This window comes from Elgaria multicarinata, chromosome 2 (assembly GCF_023053635.1).
Source record: "Elgaria multicarinata webbii isolate HBS135686 ecotype San Diego chromosome 2, rElgMul1.1.pri, whole genome shotgun sequence".
NCBI lineage: Eukaryota > Metazoa > Chordata > Lepidosauria > Squamata > Anguidae > Elgaria > Elgaria multicarinata.
Window position 1 is genome coordinate 61,721,246 of NC_086172.1, and position 20,023 is coordinate 61,741,268.

The window sequence follows — 20,023 nt, forward strand, 5'->3', positions numbered from 1 at the left end:
AATTAATAGCAAAAAATGTTTGGAACAAATGTAATATATAGGACAACGCTAGGACTACAGTGTTAAAACTCCTACTTATTCTGTTTGATCCATATTATAGACTGGTATAGTTTCTTCTGAAATCTAATACTAATTCTAATAACTTGTGCAAGTACAAATAACAAAATTATCCTCTCTATACCAGCTAACTTCCCATGCTTTCAAGACTCCCTGTCCTTGGAATACTATTCAACAGTTTAGTTTGAACAGGAACTAATTATTTCCATGACTTAAAACAGCTAGTGCTGCTGGGATCAGCATGCCTAAATTAGATTTAAAGTCAAATATGGCCTCTGTTAGATGCTCTACCCATGGTGACCCTTGGCTTCACCTCTGCTCACTTCACCAGTCAAACTGGCCACCACTTCCCAGTGGTGAAATGCACTTGCCCCTAAAGAAGAAAGGAATAAGACAGGAAGGCTAAGGAAAGGGGCAGAACAGCCACATTAGGAGATGAGAATGGCTTGGATCCAGAGTTGCTCCTCCATCTGTGTGAGGGCCCCTAATTCCTTCCAACTCCCCCTCCATTTGCAGCCCCTGCACCATATTACACACCACTCCAAAGAGTCTCCCCAATCCCCAGGAGCAGACTTTCAGGGAGCTTGGGGTCTTCAGCAAGAAGGGGGAGGTGGAAAATCCCTCTTCTGCTCATAGAAGGAACAGTTCTCTTATACCCTCATTAGTGCTTTTGCTCTTGCTATCTGCTGTGGGCTGGGGCTGTGGGTAGGAGGATTGCTTCCCACTTTTAAATAAAGAAAAAAAAAACCCATATGGAGCTTCCTGCTACAAATTAAATATAAAACGTAATTTAATCCCCCTCGGCCTTTCAATTGGCTGGCAGCCTCGGATAAACCCAAGCCAATGTCTTGAGCCAGTCTGATTGTGCATAGGTTCCCCATGTGGCTCATCAGGCTCTCCCAGCCCACCCTCTTCCCTTTTCCTCAGGCAGGGAAAAGTTCTTATCAATTAGTAGCTGATCAGAGAAAAGAGCTTTTCCATGCTGCAAAGTGAGAAAAGGCTCTCCCTTTCTCACTGTGCAGAAGAGAAATTCTCCTGTCATGCGCAGTTTGCTGCCTTTCTGTTGTGTGTGATGACCAAGAGGAGCCCCCATTTCACTCAGCAGCATGGACAGGCAGGAATTTGCCCACGGAAGGAGAAAGCAGTCTCTCCCTTCATGGGTAGCTACTGCTTTTCTATGTGGTGTGTGTGTGCGAGTGTGTAAATGGAGTGCATGGAATGTATATGTGTCCAGGCAAGCATGCTGACGAATGCATGGCGGCAGTGGGGGTTCCCCTGCCCACTTTGGCCTGTGGTCAAGCCTACTACTGGAATGGAGACCCCAACGTGCTTGTCTGGAGCCAGTGTGGCCTTCAGACCAAAAAAGGTCCCCGTCTGTCTTATAGATTCTGTTGCGCCATAAAAGATGTATTAGTGCTTAAGGTGCTACAAGACATTTTGTTTTGTTTGCGACAGACTAACATAGCTACCCTTCTGCAACTTTTAAAGCAGGTTAGTTAACATTGACTACATGTGACCACAGGATAATCTATGTATATACATGGTGGTGTTATGTAGTAATTATCGCCCTGTGTCTGTGCAAACAGGCCATAAACATCAGTCCCTTTCCTCTGCACATAGTGTCATTGGTACATCAGTGTCTGACACAATATTATGCTGTTTGGCTATGGGTACAAACTGTTATAAAATGCTGCCAGAAATTGGAGGAAGATTGACTGAAAATAGCTCAGTGCACATGAATAAAATTAGAATGCATCTGCATGATAGCGTCACTTAATGCCAAACGTGGAACTCAAAACAACATCAAACCATAAATAGATGAAGCATGAAACAATTTCACAGCAATGTTATTGCTTGGATTGGTTTTTTTTTTTTTTAAAAAAAATGATCTAGGGATGGCGATTCAGTTGAGGCCTTGGTGTCACTATGGAATGGTGAGATGGGAAAGGCCATTGATACAATCGCTCCAGAACACCCACTCTGGTGCTGTGGAGCCTGTAACTTCCCTTGGTTTACAGAAGATCTGCGGGCAATGAAACAGGCTGGACGATGGCTAGAGTGCAGGGGGCGCAGGTCTCGGAGCGAGTGTGATCAAAGATCAGCAAAAACTCTTCAGTGTACCCGTTATGCGGCAGTGAGGATGACAGAAACATCTTACTTTGGCTCCATTATCTCATCCTTGAAATGTCACCCAGCAGAATTATTCTGAGTGGTTAAGAGCCTCTTGGGACCAGGCTCAGGCTTAGAGAAATCAGGATTGGTCACCTCAGTCACACGCTGTAATAAATTTACTAAGCACTTCAAGGAGAAAGTTGCTTGTGGCATCAAGTTCACTCAGAACTTGATGCCACAGTTATTATAGAGCCTGGGAAGGTGTCCAGTGCCCCATCTGGTAATGTTTTCTGGGGTCAGTTCCAGTTGTTGCAGCCTGATGATGTGGACAAGATGCATGTATCAGTCTGTCCGACCACACGTAAGCTGGCTAATACGATCTAGCAGAGGTGGATTGATTGGGTGGGTCCAGGGGGTCACTTTGTCAGGGGGTGGTGCCTGCTGCCTTGAAAGAGGCTGTAGTGCACCCTCTCCTGAAGAGGACCTTCCTGGACCCAGAGGTATGTGAGAACTACCACCCTTAATATCCCCTTTGGGGGCAAGATGCTTGAGGGTGTGGTGGCTGGGCAGCTTCAGATGTTCTTGGAGGAAACTGATTATCTGGACCCATTTCAGGCCAGGACATGGCACTGAAACAGTCTTGGTTGCTGTGACCGACAACCTACTATGGGTGAAAGACAGGGAGGGTGCTACCCTGTTGATCTTCCTTTATCTCTCAGTGGCTTTTGATACCATTGATCATGGTGTCTTACTGGACTGATTCTGTGAGATGGGAATTATTATTTTTTGTTAAAGTGGTTCCGCTCCTACTTGTGGGGCTGATTCCAGAGAGTGATATTGGGGATTCCTTTTCCATCCCATGGCTATTAAGCTGTGGGGTGCCACAGGGCTCTATTCTATCCTCCATGCTGTTCAACATCTATATGAAGCCGCTGGGAGAGGTCATTAGAGGTTTTGGGGTTGGGTGCCATCAGTATGCTAATAATACTCAGCTCTATTTCTCCTTGTCATCGGGGTGGTGATGGGGTGGTGGGCTGGGGTGGTGAAGGTGCTGCACTAGTGCCTGGAGGCTGTAATCGGCTGGATGAGGGCTAATAAACTGAAGCTGAATCCTGATAAGACGGAAGCTCGGCGGATTGGTGGTTCCCTAGTCCGGGAATTGGGTAAACAACCTGTTCTGGATGGGGTTGCACTCCCTCTGAAGGAGCAAGTGCGTAGCTTGGGAGTACTTCTAGATACGTCCTTGTCACTGAAAGCCCAGGTGGACTCCATGGCCCAGAGTACTTGGGGCAAGCTTTGGCTGATCCACCAGCTATTGCCTTTTTTGGACAGGGATAGCCTAGCTACAGTAATGCATGCACTTGTAACTTCCTCGATTAGACTACTGCAATGCACTCAACGTGGGGCTGCCCTTGAAGACGACTCGGAAGTTGCAGCTGGTGCAAAGTGCAATAGCTACACTGCTCACCAAAACATCTTATAAACCATATAACACCAGTCTCAAAAGAATTGCATTGGGTGCCTATATGCTTCCAGTCGGAATTCAAGGTGTTGGCAATGACATTCAAAGCCTTCATTGGCTTGGGACCTTGGTGCTTGAGGGAGTGCCTCTCCCTATATATGCTTGCCCGAGATTTCAGATCTGTTGGAGTAGACCACCTCTGCGTCTCACCAATGCAAAACATACATTATGGTGGGACGTGGGAGAGGGCTTTCTCTGTTGTGGCACCCCGCTTGTGGAATACCCTCCCCTTGGAGGCCTGACTGGTGCTGATACTGGCTTCATTTTGGTGCCAAGTTAAAACATGGCTTTTTATCAAAGCCTTCGAGGGCTAAATTCTCCATGGTTTCACATAGTTTTAATTGTTTTATTGCTTCTGAAATTTTCTCCTGGTTTTAATTTGTGAACGATTTAATACATTTTTAGCTATGTAAGTTATTTATGTTTATATTGTTCTAATTTTATCTGTATGCTGCCCTCCCAGTGATCATAGAATGGGATACAAATGTTTTAACAAATAAATAAATAAATGATTCCTTGAGGTTTTGAAACTGTACCATGTTGTTGTTGTTGTTGCTGTTGCTGCTGTTGAAATCTTTGGATCCCAGCAAGGTGCCTTCCTTCTTTGCATATATTACAATATTCTCTTGCTGTCATATTTGCCTTTATGGCAAATAGACATTATCTATTTACAGATGGCACTATTATGCATTAACAAAGGGCATGTTCGATGCCACAGAACTATCTTTTCCTAAATATCGCATTTGGAGAAAATGGCATTTGGGTCAACAGCAGCAGTAGGCAAACTTCAGGCTTGAAGTATCTACTTCATTTTTTTACTAGAATCCTGGGGTTTACCAGCCAGAGCCAAATTCGAAACCATGGGACACAAGGTGGAGCCCTTAGAATTAAAGCACAGGGTGCGTCTGAGCACATGCTCAGCCCAGGAATTCATTTTCAGCACTAGCACCAGAACTGAGCTCCTTCAAACAAAAATCAGCTGCTAGTTTTCCTTCAAGCTGTCTTAGTTACAGCAGCCTTTTTTTAAATGCATGCTATTGCTAAAGAACATGGAGTTAAGTCGTACATCATACAAAAGACCTATCAGTAGATCCGGATATATCCTATGGCTACACCTGAACTACAGGAAACTGTTATATAGACTTACATTTAATTCTTACTGAATTTTTGGAGATGCACTCCTTCATAATGCTATATGACATAGTGAAGAACATGAAAGCTAAATATTAATGGGGAACAAAAACACACTTGGAAGAACATCCTCAGATATGAGCAAATTCCTGCTTATAAAGCTAGTGCTTCCATTGTGCATCAGCACTAAGTAGTTTAGAAACAAGCTGAATTCACTGCCACTTGACTGTGTGTTCTTATGCTAGAGGGCATCCACTATTGTAAGGCCGTCTTTCAGTTGAAACGGTAGCCTTCGTATAAACACAAGGACCACTTGTATGTAACCATGGTTAAGAGTTTGCATACCGGCAGTAGTATGCCACAACTGATGCTCTTGTTTATTCTTTGTAATGTATGGGTTTCCGTGGTGACTACCTCTGTGCAGTAACTGAGATGTATTTGCTAGTATGGTGCAAAATATGGCACACTTAACATCTCTTGTTGCATTTCAATCATTGCTCAACTATAGAGGAAAAGGGCAAACAAGACCACTACCCCCCCCCCCCCATGGTACTTTCTGTTGTTTGACATTGACTGATACTTGTGCACCAGGAAATACCTGCAATATTTTTTTTTTTTACTGAAAGTAAAGTCTTTACTTTCAGATGTTACATATCATGAAGAGTTAACTGTCCATCTGTCTTGATGGCTATTGCCTTTGCTTTCAGCCATTTTCTCATTTCTTACAGTCTGGTGTAGTGGCTAAGGTGTTGGACTGGGAGTCGGGAGATCCAGGTTCTAGTCCCCACTCGGCCATGGAAACCCTCTGGGTGACTTTGGGCCAGTCACATACTCTCAGCCCAACCTACCTCACAGGGTTGTTGTTGTGAGGATAACATAGAGAGGCGGAGGATTATGTACACTGCCTTGGGTTCCTTGGAGGAAAACAGGCGGGATATAAATCTAATAAATAAATAAATAGTCATGGAACAGCGAAACATTCTAAACAATTTAACTGCTGAGGAAGACGGTTTGATCATATAATTGTATATAGAATTGTTTCATGGTGCTGTTTTTAATTTGTTTCTTATTGTTAACATATTGGATTTTAAATGTTTTTATGATCTTGGTCACTATCCAATAGGGCAACTGTACTTACACAATTGACTTAGCGCTAGCGTAAGTGACCTCTAGTGCAATGCCAATACCATAAACTGGCAGATATACAATTTTAAATAATGGGGGGGGGATACAATCTGATTTAGAATGTCAGCATCCATTAAAAAAAAGAATTTTATCCATTCTGCTTCATTGTGCTAAAGGAACAACAGATGCACAGTACTTGAGGTAGCTTAGGGACTCATACATTGATTTGAAATAATGAACAAAAGCATTATCTTCACATCTTTTGTGCATACATTTAATTTGACTACAGATTGGCTTTACTGGTATTTCTGCTTAGGGTGGGTTTTATCAGTGTCTATGTTAGTGTTATGTCACAGTGTAGTTTAAAACACAGTTACATTCATATTGATTTGATGCTGCCCTACATATAAAAAAGCAGAAACACCAGCACAAATGCATAGGATGGGATGGTAGAGGCACATGTATGTTTTTATTTATGCAAATATGTATGACCAAGGAATTAGACAAAAAAAATATTAATAGATTCATTTCAAACAGAAAGAATTCTCCAGATTATGAAAGTGTAGTGTTTAAATGTTAATATTCTGTTTAGAATTCAGTGCTGTTGCTCTTAATTAAAAATAATCTAGTAAGGCAGTAAACAATGAAGCTGAATGGATCTGTTCCCTGTATTTAATAGTTTTCAGAAGCAATGACAAGTAGAAAATATGGGGCGTCGAAGAGGAAACGTCCTGGGGGACATGGCAGCAGATGGTCAGGCTTATTTTATTAATTTAGCACTGTATTAAAGTGTCTCCTCTGATCATTTTTCTGGAAGATGAATTCATTTGGAAAGGTAATAGTTCATACCAAACTTGACACTTTTGAGGCTTCTGTAGTTTTGCCAGTGATTGTAGACCTTGGTTTACTGTCCACCTTGGTTTTCATTTGATTTTTAATCTCTGTAAGAAGCACTTCCATTCTTTTCTTGTCATAACCTTTTTTTTATTCTTCTTGACCAATGGTGCACAATAATACTCTCCAGAAACTTGTGAAATAATGGTAACCTGGCCCTGTTTCAGTTAATGCATCTTGGCCTCCAAACTGTAAACTGGACTCGACCAGTTAAGTGATTTGTCAAGGATTCTAGTCACACGCTTGTAAAAAAAATATCACAGGAGATTTATTTTTTTGCAGAGAAAGATAGAAAAGTTGTACAGTTGTGGTGGTGAATAGCTCCACTCTCTGGATGCATTAATAGTGCAGAGATTATTTCCACAGATTCCATTAAGCTGGGACTGGAAAGAATTAATATTTGCAGGGAACAGGCAGCAAGTTTTTTTAAAAAAAACAAACAAAACCTCACCCACCGACTCACCCTAGAATAGGAATATTAATTTATTAGATCAAAGTTTGTAGAAAGCCTGTTTCTAGATTTAGAAATCTATAGTACATGTGGAATCTGAAACAAAACTTTGCACTATATCCCCACTTGCTAAGAGAATTTAGGCCTAATCTACACCTGCCATTTATCCCAGGATAGTATCGAGGTTGTCTCTTCTGGGCCACATGACGCACATCTGATCCCATGGTGATCCAGGGATGACCACTCCGTTTTCCCGGGATATCGCTGACTGTTATTCCCCCCTCCCCCCTCTAGGGACAATCCCGAGGTCTGTGGGAGGTGTGGCCCCCCTCCCGAGGTCATCACTGTTCCTCACGAGTAGTGGGGATCAGCGAACAGGCAACCAGGGGTGAGCCCATAGGTATCGGAGGTGAGGGGGCATTGTCACCACATTGTCACCACATTTCAGATGGATCTCGGCATCTTCCAGCACCGAATGTGTTTTTTGTGGGTTTTTTAAAACACAGCTTCACTCCGGATCGCAACTCCACTCTTACGCAAGCATTAGGAGTAATAATTCCAGGAGTAATAATCTCATTTAATTCCAGGAGAACCAAAAAGGCTGGGGTCCTCTGTTTTAAGACAAAAAGAGGCTCATATGTATTTTTGAAAAGATCAGATTGTTTTTAAAGGTACTACTCATTCTGCTAGTTGCAGTTCTTCGAAGTTGAAATCTAAAAATGGAGTGTAATTTAATACAAATTTCACTTCTGATTGGGATTGGAATTACTGTGTGAACTGATTTTTTTTAAAAAAAAAACAGTGCTAATTAAACCATGATGTGCAGTGCACCTCATCTTTAGAAAAAACATCTTTTTTGTGGTAATAAGTGTTTGTTTGTTTTTACAAGTGTGTTCAGGGGTAATACATGTATTCTTCATTGAAATACACAGGGTAGCCTTGCATCATCTACACTCTGGAGTGCACATTTCCAAGTTTTTAATCTGATCGTGTGCTGAACAGAACTCAAATCTCAGGCCTCACCCACCTATCTTATAACTACTGCCATTGTTGATTTTGATTCTGATAGGCTTTGGATTTAGTATGAGCAGATGCACTGGTGATTCTCCCAACTAGTGTTTCATGCTACTGATTTAATGTCTGACTAGGACAGTTGTGCATCTCCCCTATAGAGGGAGCACAGGAATTGATCTCACATATAACTATGGGAGTTATGAAGTTCTGTGGAAAGCAGGAGAGCCATTTGTGCACTCACTCTCACTGCTCTCAGCTACATTCAAAGCCACCTCCAGAAGCTTGCTTGGGTTGAGATGTATGCCGTTGGCAACTTTAAATTGTATGGGAAAATATAATATTGTTTCCATTTTCTTTTTCAGGATGACTTCCTATATAGTGTTTCCATTTTAAGTGGAATCCTTTGTACTACCTTGGCAGTGATCAAATTTATGTTGGGGAATGTGCTTACAAGCAGAGCATTATTAACTGATGGTAAGTAGCAAATACCATATTCCTCTGTTTTTCTATAGGTATACCAGATTACGATTTAGTGAAATGAACATGAGCAAAGGTAATATATGAATGGATTAAATTATAGAGATGAAGCTACTGGCTTACATAGATGTAACAGATTTGTTGCATTTTTTACCACTGGATTAAATATATGAGTTTCCTCGATTCATGTATTCCACTCCACCAGGTATTTCTGACAAAAAAAAAAAAAGCCGAAGAAGATATTATCACGAAATTGAGGACAACTTCAATTTGGTGAATGGTTATTACAGGAAACCCATGGGGTTTCCACACTAGCCATTTATTGTAGAAAAGCTACATATGTTCACTTCCTTTTAATAGGGCACCTACATGATGTCACCAAATCAAATCATTGCCCTCCTGTGTTTCCTGTGGTGGTTCTTTTTCAGACCCCAGAAAATCCAACTTTCTTTTGCAAATAGTAGAATGATAGTGCAGACTCTGCAGGTGTAGGTACAGGGAAATGTTGAGATAAATTAAACAGCAATACCTTGTACTTATTTCAAATAATACCTTATTGGTACAGATTGTTTGAGCAGTTCTAGGGACTTAATTATCTCAGCAATGCTTCACCAAACTGCCCTCCAATATACATTCCACTGTTTCTGAACGGCAGCCTACAAATGTAGCAATTCCCAGTCATAAAGATAATGATGTGATGCTTTTGTTTCATGCATGGGGACTACCGTGAGCCAACTCCATTATGATAGTCTCTATTTCCGGAAGAATTATGTTCTTTCAGAAAAAGTTCTGCTTACATTGTAGGTCTAGGAAAAAATATGTTGTTGACTCTCTTGTTGTTTCATATGCTAAACTGATAATAAACATACAGGTTGATTTGTGGCAGTAAAACGATTTGAAGGACCCCATTGTCTTAAAGGAACTATCACATATTGGCCATATTCAGATAACTCTATCTTGATGAGATAAGAATGAACCTTAATTTGCTATTTCATCTGAACCAGGAAACTATGGTTACCAGCTTTGGAACAAGCCATGATCTGTGGAATATCCCAGCTAGTTCCCAAGCTGATAATCATTCAGATGAAATAGGAAATGATGGCTAATTAGAGGCTTCCTGGTTTAATTGTGGCTTGCGCAAAGGGACTGTATGCAGAGGCAGAATGCTCAATCATATCTTTGCTTATTAAGTTGAGATAATATAGACCAAACTGGGTCAGTTATTAAACAGATAGAATGCTGTATCCCCTTTTCTATACATCGTAATGACCAGACCAGTGTTCTTAAGCACTCCTCTCCTTTGCAAATAGCTGGGAAGTTTACTTTCCCTTCCTGTAATTACGTCCTTGTGATAATTGCATTGCAGCTGATTTTTTTCATTAGCAAAATTAGGGACTGAAGTCTGTAATTAGCTTGCTGTCTGTGCTCTGGCTGCATGTTTGAGCTATTTTAGTCAAATGAAGCTAAGCACAGATTTCTATACTTTTGTATATTTTGGTTTACGGAAATAGCAATCTTTGGGACAATGAGATTTCCACCCACAAGCTAACTATATAGTGAGGGGAGTAGCAGCAGGCTGGGTCAAGCTGAGTTTGCATGTATATGCAGTTTTCTGTTCCCTAGTAATTTGCTTCCTACTATGACAGCCTGTAGAATTGCAAGTTTCTTTAAACCCTATGAAGGGGAAGTCAGCATATTTTTATCTGAAACAGTTTTTTGTTTAAAGCCTGCAAAGTACTTCTCAGGTATTTGCATTTGTGTTGTACCCTGCCTCGATCCAGAGGGAGAGGCAGGTAACAAATATTATTATTATTATTATTATTATTATTATTATTATTATTATTATTATTATTACATCTTACTCAGCTAATTTATTTTATCTGTTTCAATATAGTCTCAATAAGAGCCATATTCTGCACGCTCCAATGTTCTCTATTTAACATATATTATTTTGGGAAGGACCAGGATGGAGCCTGCAGTGGGGCAGGAGGCAGAGCCTAGTGGACTCCAATAGGAGCAGATTTTTTATTTACTCCTGATTTCACATGAAGACTCCCCATATTCTTGTAGTGAATGCCTTTCAAAAATTAATTCCCCTAGTTGGGCTGTAATCATGATAAATTGTTTCAAGTGGTATCCACATTTAAAATTTGAGCCTATCCTTTCAGATGCAGTTGCTATCTTCAGATGCTGCTGGGGATGAATAAAAATTCCACCTATTCTGGAGCCTTGCAGTAAATACATTGACAGGGTGGGGACACTGATGAGAGCCAGCATGGTGTAATGGCTAGAGTGCTGGACTGGAAGTTGGGTGATCCGGGTTCTAGTCCCCACTGAGCCATGGAAAGCCCATTGGGTGGCTTTGGGACAGTCACAGACTCTTAGCCCAACCTACCTCACAGGGTTGTTGTTGCAAGAATAAAATGGAGACGAGGAGGATTATGTACACTGCCTTTAGTACCTTGGAGGAAAAAAGGCAGGATATAAGTGCAATAAAATAAATAATGAATAAATGGATGGAACAGCCTGGCCAGGGCTAGTGCTGGAACAGAGTGGATCTGAATATGACAACATGGAGTGCAAAGCCCACAGTGGCAGCACCATTAATTTTAGTGCACTTAGCTTTCATCTGCTTGCTCTTCGTTGATTCATGAAGGGCAAGGGTTGCTTTGGCCAGTAGGTTTTAAGAAGCCCGCATAGCAAACATGCACTGGTTCAACAGTATAAGTTAGGCTGCCCACAATTAAAGAAGAAAAGTGTGGGGCAACAGGCCTAAGATGGCAATGTGTAAACATGAGATGTATTGCCTATTGCTAGCTGTATTACAGAAATGCAGCAGTTGTCCAAGACTTCCACACCCGCCAGTAACAATGGATGTGCCATCTTGAAAAAGATTGGCATTTTACTGTGTACTAGCAGGGATGGGTAACCCGTGGTCTTCAGCCTAATTTCAAAAGCCCTCTGTATGCATTCTCTTCAGCCTTCTGGCAAGAGCTAACTATCCCTTTGCCCTGGCAACCCACTGTCTGGAAAGAAAGAGGAAAGGGGATGAGCAAAAGCGAGAGAAAAGGAAGTGGCAGAAAGAGAAAAGAGGTGATCCGCCCACTTTTAGCTCTGTCTCTGTTGTTTTGGGCTTCAGCTGCTGCTAAGTGGTTACCCATAAAGGAATGCAGCCCTTGACATAAAAAAGTTGTCTACCCCTGCACTAAATATCGAGTGCTGGGAAAAATGTGATATAACTGCAGTGGTCGTACAACATCCAAGGAAAACTTGTGGTCTGTGTGCAACATTTTCTTCCCACCCATCCCAAGAAACTAGAAGCAGCAGCCCAATATCAAGGTAGTCAGTAGTTTTGTGAGACGTGATCAGACTGACATCTTGTGGCCAGAACCTAAAAAGCAACATTGATCAGTGTGATCAGTTTTCTTTGGGATTTTATTGATATTTTTGAGAGATTATGGTGCCGCTGTAGCTCATAACATTCAGCAATGCTGAGAATCCAGCAATCACATCAAAGCAGAAGTTGCTGGCAAAATGCAGTTTTCTCCCTCACCTCTTTGCTAATTCATTGTTAAGGAGTTCTTGTGTGTAACGTGCAGCTGACATTGGCAGCTCTTGGATAGTTGCTGTGGCATCGATGACAAGAGGTACCAATTACACCCCCCTTTCTATCTCACAGGTCCTTTGGTGTGTTTTTAAAGTTTATATTTGCTTTTAAGATACATTTTAATGCTTTTTTGGTAAGTGTGCTTCTCTGCCATACTGCATAACTGCGTGTGTAATTGTTTACATAGTGTTGAATCCTGACTTGGCATGAGTGGAACTTCACTCACAGGACATTCCTGTCAGTGGCGTGGTGATTTTCATTGATTCTCCTTTCCCTTTTTGGTCTCTGTCCTCCCCAGTTTGCTCAGGAAGATGACCAGACCCTCTGGAACAATGGGAAGGGAGGGGATGAAGGGAGAAGGGGGAATTGGTGAATGTCATCAGTACAAAGCCTCTGCTGGATTGCATGGAGGACCTTTAGATTCCAAGCCATTTTTTTTTTTAAAAAAAAATAGGAAAGCTGAGCTACCCTGTTTTGTTACAGGATCATTTCAAGCACACTTTCTTATTTTAATACGTTTTTTCTTTAAAGAATGTGCATTCTCCCAACAACTGCAGGACTACATATGTGCTGTCTTGCTTGTTTTTAAAATAATGAATAGGCATGGCCTTGGCAACTAGCTTCATCCTTCTCTAATGCCATATTTACACAGCTGTCAATTCATTTCTGCAGGATTGGGTCTACTGCAGTTCCTTCTGGAAAGCAGATGGTCTGTATAAGCCAGCCCACAGAAGTTGATATATTATCGGCTGCATTGCTACAATGCTAATCCACGGTTTAGTGTTATGTCTGAATGCAGCCCTTACGAAGGATGATTTTTAGGATATAGCAGAGCAAAATGAATGGTAAATGATCAGGCCCCCACCCACCCAGCCTAGCTGGTAGGAAAACAACAAAGTCAAGTAATCCTTGATTAGTTGTAAATTAAAACTTTGTATTTTGATTTCTTACTTCCTCCTTTAAAAGTATAATCCATATGTGTGGTGGTGGTGACACAGTTCAGACACAAGTCAGAATTTTCTGCAGATGGCTAAACTTTTTTAAAAAATGGAGTTTGCTTCTCCCAGCTTTGAGATCAAGCTCGTTTGTTTTATTTATTTAAGTGCTAAGGTTAACACAGGATTGGAACCACAAACATGTAGTGGTATAACAAAACATTTAATGGATTTTCTAATGTATATGTTTTAAATTTTGTAAGGCTGCCTTGAGGCTCAGTATTGGGCAAAAGGCAGGATACAAATAAATAAATATAATAATAATAATATCTCTTTGGGCTCTGAACTACTAGTTGCTCCTTAAACTAATATTTAGGACTTGCTAACATGAGTAGAGGACCAAGTCTTAATTTATACTTTCCATCTCAGGTTTCAACTCTCTGGTAGGAGGAATAATGGGATTCTCTATCCTTCTAAGTGCAGAAGTTTTTAAACACAATGCTGATGTTTGGTACCTGGACGGAAGTATAGGAGTTCTAATTGGACTTACAATATTTACCTATGGAGCCAAGTGAGTACAACTGCCCCTTTTGTTTTTATTTTGTATTTGCATGCTGAGCAGGTCCTTTCCTTATTTGCGGAGACATCATGCAGCCTGCAGACCTACATATATCAGTTCATTATTATTATTTTTACTTTTGATCTTACTACCACATTACTCCCCCAAAGAAATGTATTGCATGACCTAGCATTCATAACACCTGGTAAGAACCACTTTGGAGTAGGTGAGCTCTGGAGATCAGAGTACTTCTATCCATGGTTTTCTGCTTACTACTTATAACTATTATCCTTGATCAACATGTGCTTTCATTCCAGGCTACTTATGGACATGGTCCCCCGTGTACGGCAAACACGTCATTATGAAATGTTTGAGTAAAGACAGCTCAGCTACCTGGACTGAATAAATTTTGCAAAAATCGGTAACATCCTGGCAAGTGGTGCCAATCATATTTAAAAGATTGTACATTCTTTCACATGGTATATTTTCTTTTTACATTATCTTTCAAGAGAAAGTCTGTCTGTATACATAGGCAAATATGTGCACTGCTTAGATCTTGGCAAAAGCAGCAACAGTGGCCTTTTTTCTTTTTTGTGCGCTATTAAATTTATGGAAGCAGAACTAGAAATGAACAAGAGTTCACAATTCTAATTCAGCTACCATGTTTTGTCTTCTGAGCAGCTGCCTGTAGAAAAGGGGCAAATTCTAAAAGGGTAGCAACAGTAGCATCCACAAGAGACTACTCCATCAAATAGAAACAAGAGATGGCATTTAGTTATGTTGCAACCAACATACCAGAATGGCAATACCTCAGTCGCTCTCTGGTGTCTTCTGCACAGAACACAACGGCATATTGTACTTAGGTTTTGGATGCCAAGAGACATTGCTTGATGCATGGAATTATTTTTCACCCTACAGCAAAGGGTATTTTTCACCCTCAATAATCTCCACCGCCCCACCTCAAACTGCTTAGTTCTTAAAGATTCCAAGAACCTGGCTCGATTTCATACGATTTTATAAAATTCTCTGAAATACATATATATCAAGCAACACATACAGTATATTCTGCTGCACGGACAAAATAAGCACAAGGAGTTAATATACAGGCAAAAGCCAAAAAATAATAATATGTAAGAGTGAAATTTGATTATATGTCTTTGATTGTATTATGCACTTATGTAGCAGTATGTATGGCTAAATACACAGGTGTCCTGTTGTCTGGTAAAAGTGAAAGAGTGATGGTTTCAAGCTGATAGTCAGATAGAACCTTTCTAGCTGTGAAGAGTTAGGCTATTCTGTAGGTATCATGTTCCACCCGCCATCGTATGTAATTTAACAAATTCCAGCACTCATAATGTATAATCAATAAAGCTGTTACCTATTTTATACAGTACCTGTAATTAACCTGTAAAAAATCTTGTAGATAGCACATTAAACTGAAAAGGTCTTCCTGTACACAAGTCCACTGAAACAGACAAGTTACTGCTGCCATTTTTCAGATTTGAAGCATTTCTGCATAAGTTAACACATGGTAAGTATGTTATGTTTAAATTTTTGCTACACAGTGAACATGCCATTTTGAAGTCAGTACATTTTCAAAGAGCTCAAATCAGCCTTTTGTACCAGGTAGTGTGCAGTTTCATGGCAATAAACGATGCGGAATATAGTTTACATCTGGTCACCTATTGGATAAAGTTTGAAATTTGGCATTGAGCAATAGAGCTTTTCACCCCCTACTTCTGTTCATTTGTTGCTTGTACTTGACATATCACAGTGAGCAGAGTCATTACTTAAAAAATATGTATATATTTTAAAATACAATTCAACGGCTCTGAGGTGGCACATTTCCCATATTTAATTGTACTGTCTGCATAGGGAAAGGCACTTGTTTGAAGTAGTTACCACATGAACATAATGCTCCACATCACTCTTCACAAACTCAGAGTGGTGACTAGCCTTCTAATAAAAGTAGCAGCATATGTATTTTCATTCCATGCAATCTCCTGAATGACAATTTTTTAAAAAAGGCCTACTGCATGAACACATTGAGCACACAGTCAGTGTCTTTGGGGCTGTGGTCACGGAACCATTATTCTACAGAAGGTCTTTTAATATTAAAGACCTTCGGATCCAAGATATGGTAAGTTACTGGCCAGCTTGTTTTCTGTTCAAGGCAGAGGTTCTTCCGTGACCACAACAGTTCTTCCGTAAATGGAAGTTCTTTCTGTTCAAGAAACAAAAACTTGGGATCAAAGCCATAGGATTTTGGCATGGTTAAAGATCACTATTAGTATATAGATCATAGGGAATGCAAGAGATATTCAAACCTGGCACATAAATACAAGAAGTTGCAATTATCTCTACCATCTTTCTGTTTCAGGCAAACAAAGCTTGTGGCAAGAATCCATCCACCAGCCATCACACCCATGTGGGTAACGATGATCTCAGACATCTTTGTCATAGCAGGAGAATATCATATTGATCCAGGATATACTGCTGTTATGGCACCTGGAAATTCAGTCTAAACAAGAAAATACTCAGTTTTCAAGGAGAGAGGAAGTCTGCACTTTCAGCATCCTTTGTATATAATTTCTAAACACAAACTTAGAAAAATCTGATCTTAAAAAGATTGGTGCTCTCATTGGTGAAGTATAGCATAGAATCACAGAATAGTAGAGTTGGAAGGGGCCCATAAGGCCATCGAGTCCAACCTCCTGCTCAATGCAGGAATCCACCCTAAAGCATACTTGACAGATGGTTGTCCAGCTGCCTCTTGAATGCCTCTAGTGTGGGAGAGCCCACAACCTCTCTAGGTAACTGGTTCCATTGTCGTACTGCTCTAACAGTCGGGAAGTTTTTCCTGATGTCTGGCTTCCTGTAACTTGAGCCTGTTATTCCGTGTACTGCACTCTGGGAGGATCGAGAAGAGATCCTGGCCCTCCTCTGTGTGATAACCTTTTAAGTATTTGAAGAGTGCTATCATGTCTCCCCTCAATCTTCTCTTTTCCAGGCTAAACATGCCCAGTTCTTTCAGTCTCTCTTCATAGGGCTTTGTTTCCAAACCCCTGATCATCCTGGTTGCCCTCCTCTGAATCTAATAATGTAAATTTGTGGAATGAATTTCTCTTCAAGTCCCCCCCTCTGGGGGAGGAGGAGAGGACAATACAAAACACAACTCAGTCACACACTAAAAAGTTTATTGAAAAATAAAATTCTCCCTAGTTTTCCCTACAACACAGTGAAAACAAAGCATTTTTGTCAGCCATGAAAATACAGACATTTACACCTTAGTTTTATGTTTCCAATGTTATTAAATCTCTAATTTGACAGTTATATTTGCTGTGAAACAAGCTGCTTGAACAAAATATAGCGGAACACAATTTAGGAAATAAAAAAATAAAAATTTCAAGCATGTATTTTTTTTAAAGCAGTGCTTTTGGAACAGAATCAGATAAATTTAAAATACATATTAAATCCTACGTATAACTCAGCTGACTACTAGTACTTATAAAACTGTTCAGGTAACATTCTTCCCTTCTCATCATTCTTTTAGTTTTATACCATGATAGTATCTTCATATGTTATTTTTGTGGTAGACATAGTAAAAACCCTGTTGCTTTTCTATAAGGCTTTTATTTCATTGTGAAACTCTTATTATTTTTGCAGTTTTTCTTTTAGTAGCCAGTACTCAATTTCTGCCATCTTGACCTGTGTGTGTGGACTAATCAAAAGGCTAGTATGGTGCATGCATATCTGTGTGAGACTGATTCCTCCATTAAAAGGGGCAGGGCACCAAGTAAGGAGGGATGCACTTCTTTTTGCCGGCAGATTGCTGGATTAGGAAAACAGGGTGTTTCCCTATTAGAGACTGAGTTTCAAAGAGCAATGTAAGCTGCTTTTACACATACCATTAACACCTCAATTTTTGCCACTGCAATGGGTTGTACCTCCCAATCCAGCTGGGCATTATTTGTGTATTCAGTAAACATGCTATCAGAAATAAGCAGTAGGCAGAAGAATTTACACACATTCAGATTAGTGTATGAAAATCCAAAGGGACACATTTGTAGAAAAGAGTTTACATTAATTTATGGGAATCTGAAGGGTTTTTTTTCCCTTTGAAAAGTTATACCCTTAACCATATGGCAAACTATTATTGAAACTCCTCTTACTTTTTAAAGCAGTTTGTCCTATTGTAGCAGGAGAGGGGTCTTTAGTTAAAAAGTTTAAATAATCCTTTGGGGGACTGGATTTAGCAATTTATACAGTGCTATAAACACCTGATTTATATAGCACATGAACAGTTTTAGCAAAACAATTCATTTCCATAAGTGTTTTTCTAATATAGACCAGCACAAACCTCAGTCTATCCACCACTTAGTAGTAATCCTCACTTCAGAGTATATTTATAATTACAAATAAGCTAGTACCATCGTTTTTTTATATATACATATATATGTATATGTATATACCTTCACACACAATATCCAGGAAATTAAGTTTATAAATATAAAATGGCAGGGCATGTAATTAAGTAGCATCATTCAATATCCTGAATAAGCAGTCATGAGATTATACTAATATATATCCATCTTGTATATACTACCTGTTTCTATAGCATAATATATACACATACACACACACTTTAACATTTGCTATACAGAATAATCTCACCTTACTAATAGTTCTGTTATACAGTCCATTTATTACACAATAATATTAGGTTCAAAAGTCTTTGCCATGGGAAATGTATCTTTCTTTCTTTCTTTTTTTTGACACCCTTAGGTGACCAACAGTGTGAAGAAAGAATAGTTATGGGAAACATTTAAATTTTGAGTTACAATAATATTAAGAGACAAAGCTTTCAGTGTCCAGCAAAAGCTGCCTGAGGTAATGCGAGCCCAATCCCAGAGGCCAGGGCAAAGGGAAAGAAGCAGGGGTTCAAGAAACAAATTATATCTGCTTTGCCCTCCAGGTGTTTAGGACTCCAGTCAGCATGGCCAATGATCAAGAATGCTAGGGGTTGTAGTCCAAAACATCTGGAGGACTCCAGATTCAGGAAAACCAAATTAGATAAAATACTGAACAGTAAAATCCAAACTTTTATGGCAGATGAAATGTGGGCATTGCTAGTGACAAATGTCTGAACTCTTCTCATTAATACCAGAGGCATGAGTTATTCTGCATGTCACATGTGATGTATGGTCTGATCCATTTTTTTATGTTTTATCATTTTAAATTTCTATCTTAGTAGGCTTGGGGTAGGCAATAATTAAGAACGCCAACACTAAACACCAACTGGCAAATTTAAATTGTTAGCTAAAATTATAACATCCTACTTAATCCTGGTCATTAAAAAACAGTCTAAAGCATTTCTAGACAGACTTGAAAATAAGTCATCTTAGAATCCTTGTAAATAGTCGTTCATTCACTCCATTAATGTGAAGGCTGTTGATCTGTCACAAAATATTGGTATGTGTTGAGAGTATATACATTTGTGGACATTTTCCCACTGTTGCTCTCCTCTAAGAGAATTCTAAGGTGGTGGGACAGATCCAGATAATATATCTCTGTGTTTATTGTGTTTTAATGTAGTATGTGTAGTATATTTCTCTACAGGAGGGGAAGGTTGGACATTTGCTAGGGTCCCAAGACCACCAGCCTAACAATGCTATTATTTTCACTTTGCAGAGAGTATTCAAGAAGATGAGATGTAGAAAGTTTTCAGTTTGCGTGTCCTGCCTCTTCCAGCCAAGGAGACCTACTGAAGGTGCTCTGCTTGCACCCACTAGCACTGAATGGCACTTTATTTACCTTAAAGATCTTGATAGAAGTTAAGGGAGAAGGGTAATTTATAAAGAGATATGGGCCCCAATCAGTGTACGGGTCTGCTTCACATTTCAACAAATGTAAAACTGATTAAAAATAATGAATGGTCAAGTGAGACATTAAAGCAACAGAAGGCTATCAAGCAATAGTTTTAATCTACCATACAGAAATGCACATATACACAGTGGATGAACGAATGAATCCTATAGGAGCTTTCCAACTAGCATCATTCTGAGACAGTATTGCATCCATCAACAGAATGGATTCATCCCCCCCTCCCCCCAAATCTGCTCTGGAGAGTTGGGTAATG

At 40.0% G+C, this 20,023-nt stretch overlaps 1 protein-coding gene across 1 annotated transcript in view; it reads left to right on the forward strand.

Annotated features, from left to right (window-relative positions):
• The window catches only part of TMEM163 (transmembrane protein 163), a 74,262-nt gene extending 59,010 nt beyond the window's left edge, over positions 1-15,252 (forward strand). Inside the window, exons 6-8 of the mRNA XM_063118639.1 lie at positions 8,669-8,780; positions 13,755-13,896; positions 14,202-15,252. Of these exons, the coding sequence (XP_062974709.1) occupies positions 8,669-8,780; positions 13,755-13,896; positions 14,202-14,262 (315 nt within the window). The 3' untranslated portion in view covers positions 14,263-15,252. The remainder of the gene's footprint in view (positions 1-8,668; positions 8,781-13,754; positions 13,897-14,201) is intronic.
• Positions 15,253-20,023: the final 4,771 nt, after the last annotated feature.